At 57.3% G+C, this 9,364-nt stretch overlaps 1 protein-coding gene across 2 annotated transcripts in view; it reads right to left on the bottom strand.

The window, feature by feature from the left end:
- The window catches only part of KIF3C (kinesin family member 3C), a 65,022-nt gene extending 58,215 nt beyond the window's left edge, over positions 1-6,807 (bottom strand). The window contains exon 1 of one of the 2 annotated variants that reach the window (XM_060186690.1): positions 4,671-6,805. In XM_060186690.1, the coding sequence (XP_060042673.1) occupies positions 4,671-6,221 (1,551 nt within the window). In that variant the 5' untranslated portion in view covers positions 6,222-6,805. Of the gene's footprint in view, positions 1-4,670 lie in introns of both variants that reach the window. The other variant, XM_060186691.1, reaches the window with a different exon arrangement.
- Between the last annotated feature and the right edge of the window lie 2,557 nt (positions 6,808-9,364).

Consider the following 9,364-nt stretch of genomic DNA (forward strand, 5'->3'; position numbering starts at 1 on the left):
CTTCTGTACTCTCTGCAATGACCTTGTACCTTTTGGCTTTTAAGGATGCTTCTGGAGGGCTCCCCTGAACCCTGTTTTTTTTTTCTACTCCCACCAAGAGAGTCTGGTTCTAAGCCAAGACCCTGTTCTCCCTGCAGACCTGCTCACTTGAGGAATCAGCAAACAGCACTGCTGCTTCCCCCTCTCCCTCCTTCGTGTCACCAGCTTTTCCTTCCTTTACAGATTCCTCCCCCCATACACACACACACACACTCCTGGAATCAAAAGCTTTAGAGATAGAGGGCCTAGGTGGTGGTGCACCTGGATGAGCACACATATTACCATGTGCAAGGCCCTGGGTTCAAGGCCCCACTCCCCACCTGCTGGGGGGAAGTCTCGCAAGCATCAAGCAGTGCTGCATATATCTCTTTCTTCCTCCTCCTTCCTTCTCCAGTTTCTCTCTGTCCTATCAAAAAAAAAAAAAAAAAAAAAAAAGCCTTAGAGGTCAATAGTCCAATTCCTCCAAATCTTAAATTCAGAGGGATGCCAGGGAGGTGGCTTGGTGGTAGAATATAGGACTTGTACACAGGAGGCCTGGGGTTCAACCCCCAGCACTGCATGTACTGGCACAGTATTCTGGTCTTTCTTTCTCAGTCTCACTAAGTAAGAAAATACATACATTTTTTAAAAAATAATTTTTTAAAATTTCAATTCAAAATTAGTCATTTAGAGGCAGAGCATACAGCTTAGTGGTACAGCACATGCTTCACATCCATGAAGCCCTTGGTTCTATTCCCCCACTCCCACCCCATCAAAGCAGTCACCTAAAAGAATTTGCTTGGACTGGAGAGATGTGAAGCTGTAGTGCACAGGACTTGCATGTGAGAAGCCTTAGGTTCCACCCCCAGTCCCACCAATTGCCAGAGCTGTCTGTGTATCAGAAAAGAATTTCCTGGCACCTCTGGATCTGAGCAAGGTGGGTCTTCTCCCAACCCAGTGACATGGTGACATGCAGCCCCAGCCCCACTGCTCCACGACCACGGGGCACAGCATCTGCCTTCTCACCTCAGCCACAGGGCTGTTTCCCTTCCCCAGGCCTCACGGGCGAGGGCCCTCCCAAGTCCCTGGAGATACTGTGAGTCTACACCTCCTGTGACTTGCCACCAACAGGCCACTGTCACAACCCACACACTCAGACATCAGCCCTCATCCACTCACGGAGCTCAGAGATCAGCCCTCATCCACTCACGGAGCTCAGACATCCCCTCATCCACTCACGGAGCATCCCCGGAGCACTCAAGGGCAAGTGGGGAAGGAGAGATGAAAGCAGAGTCCAGGAGCCGGGCCTGGTGTTTGTACACAGCAAGGGGAGAACAAAGGGAACCGGCAGAGGTGGCAGGCTGGGAGGGCAGGGGACACAGACTGTGAGTCTGAGGGGCTGAATGAGGGCACTGGGTCGCCTCAAAGCTGCTGGCCCCAGAGGAGGCTGGAAACGGAGGACAGGAGTGGAGGGAGGCAAAGAGTGGAGCTGAGGCCATAACCAGCCCATCCCCAAGTGGGAACCCCAGCTAACTGCAGACAGGGAGCAAAAATGCTCAGCTCACTTCCAGCAGGGACCCCAGCATTTGCTTTCAAGGTCTCCTAGACCCTAGTACGGGCTCTGCCCCCAGTAGCTGCAGGTCTGGGCGGAGAAGGAAGGAGTTAAGCTAACAAAGACGTCAGATAACTGGACCCCCTCGCCACCCGCTCACTAATGCCTTCCATTTATTTAGTGCATTCAACTCATCTCAAAGGCCTTCCTGCTGATGATCTCATTTCAGCTCCAACACAACCCAGGGAACTAGGCAGGCCCAGGGTTATCTGTGTTCCTCCCCATCGCCCAGTGGATCCTGGGGGACCTCAAACCTCAAATTGTTTCTTCCAGCACAAGCACAGACCCAGTGAGAAAGCAGGGAGCCAGGAGAGGGACCCTGGGGGGCTGTGGGAAGGCTGGGTCCTAGGCTGGCCAAGGCTCCATCCTGGGCCTGCTGGCTGATGCCTGTCAAGAAGTCAAAGGATGTAGACTCAGCCACCCCCTGGAAATTTCCCAGGCACCCCTCACCCTGCGCTTCTGTCTGGAAGCTGGGGACCACCACCACCCCCTCCCAGGGGAGCCTTGTCAGACAAGAGGCCTCCAGAAGCATGCCTTGGCCTGAGTCCCAGGGAGTGGACACAGAAGGCTCCTTGGGGCTGTGACATGGGCCCAGGGACACGCAAGACCTCATCCTGCCTCTGCCTCTGTCAGCTGGGGCACCTTCCCACCTCAGTTTCCCTGTCAAGTAGAAATAATACTAATATCCTCTACGTGGGGTCACTGGGAGGATTAGGTGAGAGTAAGATGTCAAAAGTGCTACACACAAACAAGTGGCTGATTTCCAAGGAGCACAGGACTCTGGGGTCTGACCTGCCTGGCCTCAGCTACATGCGTGCCCCCGTTGATGGAGGCAGAGTCACGACTGGGGCCCAAGTCTTGAGTGACCTCGGCCCCACGTCACAGCCCTGAGGAGCCCTCTGTGTCCATTCTGTGACTCAGGCGTGATGCCTGCCAGCTAAATTTTGCAGTTCAGTGGGTCGCACCCCCAGTGAGATAATCCTGGTGCTGACCGCCCCATCTCCAGCCTGTTCTCTGCACCCGGCACCACCTCAGATGCAAAAGTCTTTGGGGGACAGGCGGTGGCACACCTGGTTCAACACACACATTACAAGTCTTACTAAGGGGAGGGGCAGCCCACTGCCAACAATGGGAAGGAAGCTTCTTCCCATGCACCCCCTTTTCCTCTCCACTTCACCTGAGCTTGGGGGGGGGGGGGGGACGCAAGAGACTTGGGTGCTCAGGTATCGTGATACTCCCCAGTGGAAAGCACGGCTGTCCGTGTGCTCCTCTCCCTCCACCTGCCCTGCCTTCATCACCCCCCTCTTCCTAGGGCGGCCCCCAGGGTGCTAAGCCCCCAGACCCGTCCTCTGAAGAAGCTCTGCATGCCCCCTTGCCAAGTCCACACAGACAAATCACACCTCAGACAACAGCATGAGACTCAGCTGTCACTCCAGAGATTGCAGCTCCCCCCCCCTGCCCCCGCCCCCGCCAGCCTCCTGAGAAATAAGAAATGGCGATGCTCGGTTCTCTCCAGCCAACAATCAGCTCCTGGGTCCCTGCATCCCTCCTCTGACTCCCACAGTCTAGGGCTCCAGGACTCTAGAAATGCCTAGAACACCACTACAGAGCTGAAATCCCACAGGTCTGTGGCTCTGAAGCTCAGCCCCACCTAAGAGCCTGGGGACAGCTGGGAAGACAGGTGGAGGGTGCTGAGGTCCCAGCGTCTTACAGAGATGAGGCCTGGGGGTGGGGGTGAGTGGGGGGGCTTCTGAAGTCACAAGGCTGCTAGGCTGCGACAGTGAGAGATCACCCAGGCCAACACCCCCATTTCACAAATGAGGAAACTGAGGCTCACACAAGGTCACTTGATGAGATGTACGTGAGCTAGGCCCTGACTCCGGGGCGCCATCCAACCTCACCCTCTGTGTGATGCCAAGTCTCCTGTAGTGACAGACGGCAGGGCCCCGAGAATCTCTGTTACAGGGAGCAGGAGCCGCCCCTCGAGGCGGCCTCGGCTCAGCCTCTTCATCAGAGGGAACCTGCGTCATGTCACTTCTCTGAGCTCTGAGCTCGGTTCTCTCACTTGCAAAACAGGGGTTTCAGACGCAGTCCCCTACTTTGTGGCTGTCTACTTAATGGATCAAATGACATCATGGGGGTGGAGTGAGGGGCTTTGTAAACTGTGAAGTGCTCTCCAAATACCACATATGTTGTAGCAGAGGGAGGTTTGAAGGTGCTGCTGAAGGTGGGAGTCACGAGGTGGGGGGGGGCGGACACTACATCCCCACCCACAGAGGCTGAGGGCCTGCCTGACTAGCCATGCTACTGGGGGCCACTGGTGGGGACAGCAGGTGTTCACCGGCCTGAGAGATCAGATGCCTGCCCTTCCTGCTTTGCCATGTGTGTGTGTGTATGTGTGTGTGTGTGTGTGTCTCCTCTTAGGCTTCTGGGAACTTATGTATATGTGTATGCATATTGAGAGTGAATGCATGTGTGACCCCTCTTGAGGGTACGTATCACTTCTTTTTTTTTATTTTACTTATTTATTCCCTTTTGTTGCCCTTGTTTTACTGTTGTAGTTATTGTTGTTGTTATTGATGTCACCGTTGTTGGACAGGACAGAGAGAAATCGAGAGAGGAGAGGAAGACAGAGATGGGGAGAGAAGGACAGACACCTGCAGACCTGCTTCACCACCTGTGAAGCGACTCCTCTGCAGGTGGGGAGCCGGAGGTTTGAACCCGTATCCTTATGCTGGTCCTTGTGTTCTGTGCCACCTCTTTTTAACCTGCTGCGCTACCACCAGACTCCCACATGTCACTTAAGAGTTCCTGTGAGCCATGTGTGTATATGCATGTGTATTAGAGAGTGTGTGTGCCCTCTCATGTGCTCTGGGCAGCCTGTGCCCGGCAGCCATGATGGCAGGGGGCCTGCCGTGCTGCCCCCTGAGATGTGTGTGGCAGGTGTGCAGTGTGTGGCTGTGAAAGGACCCCTAGCTGCAGGTCAGGCTCCAGACACCCAGAGAAACTCCAGGCGGCCCAGGCTCTCTGGGACACTTACCTTGTACTTGGCTGCCAGCAGCTCCGTGGCCTGCTGTTCCCGACGCAGGTCTTCCAGCATCTTCTCCTTCTCCTCCAGCAGCTTCTGCTTCTCCTCGCTGACCAGGCTTCGGTCGTCCTGGATGGCCGCCTTCTCCTCCTCCAGCCGCTCTTTCTGCTCCTGCAGGTAGTTCTCCATGTTCTTATCCAGGGCGGAGTCCAGGATGGGCTGGGGCTGCCGATGGTTGTTGTTGTTGTCATCCTCTTCCTCGGCCACCCAGGCCTCGATGACAGGCCTGTCTGGGTAGCCGGCCGGGGCGGACACAGCCTTCTTCCTGCGGCTATTCTTCCTCCGCAGCCGCTTTCCGAGCATCCCCCTCTTCTCCAGCTGGGCCTTCAGACGGGCGATCTCCTCCTGGAACTCCCGCAGCAGTGTGTCCTTGGGGTCCTCGTTCACGCGGGGCTTGTTCTTGATGTTCTTGGCCCGGTTGGCAAAGCGTAGGGTGGAGAGGCTCTCGTCGTAGCTGTGGGAGGCCGGCCCCAGGGTGGCCACCATGATGGTCTTGGCGTTGCCCCCCAGGGAGTCCTGGAGCAGTCGGGTGAGCTTGGAGTCCCGGTAGGGGATGTGGGTGCTGCGGCTGCCAGCCAGGGCGGCGATGACGTTGCCCAGGGCCGACAGCGACAGGTTAATCTTGGAGGCTTCCTTGGGTCTCTCTCCACCGTTGCCACCGCACCCACCCCCACTCCCAGCCCCGCCACCACTGCCGGCGGCCTGGGTGTTGGAACCTCCAGTGGAGGTGGGGTTGGCTTTGTTCTGCCGCTCGCTGCCCGCCAGGTCCACCAGGTTGAGCTTGCCCACTCGGATGTGGTCCTGGCCGTCGGAGCCTCGCTCGCTGCACTCGATGGTGATGACGAAGATGGCGTGGGAGCGGGAGCTGAGCTCGTTCATGTGCGTGCTGCCCACCGCCCGGGTCTGGTTGCCCAGGTTCATCACGTGCTCGATCTCCTTGACGTTCTTGGTGACGAAGGAGGACAGGTCTTTGATGTACACCCCGGTCTCGGGGTTCTCCTTCAGCTCCAGCCGCTTGCCGGGCTCCTTGGAGAGCAGGTCTCGGATCTCCTCCTGGTAGATCTCCAGGTAGGAGGCCCGGACCAGGTACTGTTGGTTCTGGGAGCGTGAGATGTGGGTGAAAATGTGCTCGAAGGCGTTGGGGATGACCCCGCGCAGCTCGGGCTCCACCCAGGTGCCCTGCATGGTGTAGGTCTTGCCGGTGCCCGTCTGTCCGTAGGCGAACACCGTGCCGTTGAAGCCCTGCAGCACCGAGTCGATGAGGGGCCTCACGGTCTCGTCGTACAGGTCCGCCTGCTTGGAGCTGGCGTCGTACACCGCGTCGAAGGTGAAGGTCTTGGGCAGCTCCCCGGGGGCGGCGCGCGGGTTGCGCAGGGTCACCTGGCCCAGCTTCACGTCCATGGTGAGGATCTGCTCGTGACCCGCCGCCTCCTCCTTCCTGCTCAGGGGGCGGCAGCGGGCCACCACCTTCAGGGCCTCGCTGGCCTTGCTTTTACCGGCCATGTTGCTGCTCGGTCGCGGGGGCGGAGGGCGGGGGTGGGGGGCTCCCGGGCGGCGGGGCGGGGGTCCCCTAGGCTCGGCTCGGCGGGGCCCGCCCGGCCCCCAGGCGCCGCTCCGCGATCCGCATGCAGCCCCCGAGGGCGGAGGTGCCGGGTGGCCGCCGGGTCCTCGCTGCGCGGGCGGCCGGGGCTCAGGCAGCGGCCCCGGGCAGCCTGGGGAGCCGCGCCCGCCGAGCGCCGGAGCCCGGAGCCCGCCCCATGCCGGCCGAGGGGGCGACGGCAACAATGAGAGGAAGAGGCGCCGGGCCGGGGGTGGTCCTCCCGCGCCCCCTAGGGAGCCATGGCCGGGGTCCCGGGGCTGCCGCGCTCACCTGGCGTCCTCGCCCCCGGCCGGGGGCTCATTCATTGCAGCCCGCGCCGCCGCCGCCGCCGCCTCCGCCGCCGCCCGAGCAGGAGAAAAACACAAGGATGGAGGGGCGGAGCCGCGGGGGAGGGGGCGGCAGCCGGGGCGGGGCGGGGCGCGCGCTGCGGGGACGGGGCTGCTCCGCCCGGCCGCGCCCGCAGGCCCCTCCGCAGTGACGGCACCCGGGTGCCGCCCGGTCCCGCGCGCCGGGCGGGTGCACCGCGCGGACGCCGCCCGCCGTCACCCCACGGCCCGAGCATGCCGGGAGTTGTAGTCCCGCCTTTGTTAGCCGGGTCCCGACAGGTTGCTGCGGCCGCCCCCAGCCCCGCAGGCCCCGCCCACCCCGGCTGCTACCCGAGCGAGAGCGGAGGTTGCTGCCTGCCTGGCCCTGCGGGGTAGGGGGTTTGGGGCGTCCAGTCGCCTGCACGTGTTCCCTGCACAGTCACAGTCACAGTCACAGTCACAGTCACAGTCACACAGTCACAGCCTTTTTTTCCTTTTTTATGGGGGGGGGGAAATTAATGATTTACAGTAAGCACAGTTGTTGGTACATGTGTAAAATTTCTCAGTGTGCTGCAAAACGTTCTGCCCCCGCCCAGGTTGTCCTCCACCATCCTGCATCCGGACCTGTAAGCCCCCACTCCCACCCCCACCCCCAGTCCTTTACATTGGTGCAATACAACAAACCCGGTCCAAATTCTCAGTCATCAGCCTTTCTGCCTGCACAGGGAGAGCTGTGACCCCTTATTCTTCGGGGTGTCTCACAGGGCATCCTGATGCCTCAGTGTTTCCTGCCGGTGCTCTCCCAGCCCTGCTTTAGGTCTGACCTTCCTCTTCTCCCTCCTGAAACGCTTTCCAGCTGGTTCCCTCCCGGCCTCTCCTTCCCCACCTCCCCCACTTTCTGCTCTGGTTAGCCTTCCCAGCCTTTCTTCCCGCTACCCTCTTGCAAGACCCTTGTTCTAGAAACTTAGTCCTTCCTACAGTGGTCCAGAGTCCGCCAAACCCCAGACCCCTGTCTAGAAGCTGCACTTTTGGTCACCAAGGGGCTCATATTCTAGAGGCCGAGCTTCCTTTTCTTAATTGGCTATGCTGTGTAGCATCCTTGTGCTTTTTTTTTTTTTTTTTTTTGCCCAGAGGTCCCTGTCAGCCCTGTGTGTTCTGTCACTTGGCAGGGCAAGCACCACCTCCTCTCTGAAGCCATCTTTCCCCAATTCATTTGCCATGGAGGAAACAGGTACAGATTTTGACTGAGATTCATACAATCACATGGTTTGGGACAGTCCTGCGCCTAGCTCAGACTCAGTTTCTCCATCTGTTGGGGTGGAGGGAAGTGGAGAAGTCAGCAAAAATAGCTCACATGGATAGTGTGAGCATCTTAGAGATCCAGGTTTGAGTCAATCCCCCATCCATTGAAGGAAGTTTCTGTGCTGTGATATCTTTCTCTTTCTAAAAACGTCTGGAACAATGAAACCCTAGCAACAGAAAAAGTAGGAGGAAGATAACGCCCTCTTCAGGAGTAGTTGGGAAGCTCAACCAAAGCAAAGAACCAAAGTGTACCAATTAGAAGACTTTTTTTTAAAAAAAGATGTATTTATTAATGAGAGAGGGAAGAGAGATGGAAGGAATCTGAGCAATGGGTGGGGATAGATAGCATAATGGTTATGCAAAGAGACTCTCATGCCTGATGCTCCAAAGTACCAGGTTCAAGCCCCCGTACCACCTTAAGCCAGAGCTGAGCAGTGCTCTGGTAAAATATAAAATAAAATAAAATAAAATAAAATAAAATAAAATAAAATAGAATTTGAGCAACACTGAGGTGCATGATGCTTGAGGGTCCAGCTCTTTTCCATTGTGCCACCTCCTGGATTGCCAGAAGGCTCAGTACATGCAGCAGGCCTGGCCGGGCTGGTAGCTCTGCTTCCTGTCCTCTCCCGCACAGGTCACATCTGTGTCTGCTGCAGCTCTGTGGAGGCTTCACATGCTTTCCTCTAGGCTACAAAGCAATGTTGTTCCTTAAGTCCAAGGACTGCGCCAGTGTCTCCTGGTGCCCTACTCTGCAGAGGGCTGCTGACTCTGTGGCTGGGGTCTGAGTTGTTCCCACTCTTCATCTCAGTCCAGACCAAAGAGGCACTGTGACTTGAAACCTCCAGACCCTTCTTCCCAGAAGGGAAGGCTTTCCATAAAACACTGCTAAGCGAGTTATCCTCTAATAGGCTGGACCGCTTAGGTCTCCCATTTTGCAAAAGCTGTCACCTCACCCCTTCCCTGTCTTTATTTTTTGAAGGTTTTATTTATTAATTAATGAGAACAAATAGGAGGAGAGGGAAAGAGCCAGATAGCACTCTGGTACATGTGCTGCCAGGGATTGAACTCAGGACCTCATGCTTGAGAGCCCAGTGCTTTATCCACTGCACCATCTCCCGCACCACCCTTCCCTGTCTTTAGAGGCCAGGACCTGAACACCAGCTCCACTGGAGACCTGAGGCTCAGCTTGTGGCTTGCCCACTTCTGAAGTTTCCCAGCCTTCCTCAGCCCTCTTTTTGATCAGTCTCTACTGCTGGTGATTGATTTGGCTTTTGGACCAATTTCTGGTTGGAGTTTTGGCTTTAGTAGACTCATCTCTCTTGGCTCTGGCAACTAACTTCTGAATGGACTATTTGGCCCTTGAGCTCTTTCCTTGTTGCAATTGGCTTTGGCTTTTGGACCCTTTCTCTGTTTCAGCCAACTCACCTGATCCAACCAGT

Source organism: Erinaceus europaeus, chromosome 3 (assembly GCF_950295315.1).
Source record: "Erinaceus europaeus chromosome 3, mEriEur2.1, whole genome shotgun sequence".
Lineage (NCBI taxonomy): Eukaryota > Metazoa > Chordata > Mammalia > Eulipotyphla > Erinaceidae > Erinaceus > Erinaceus europaeus.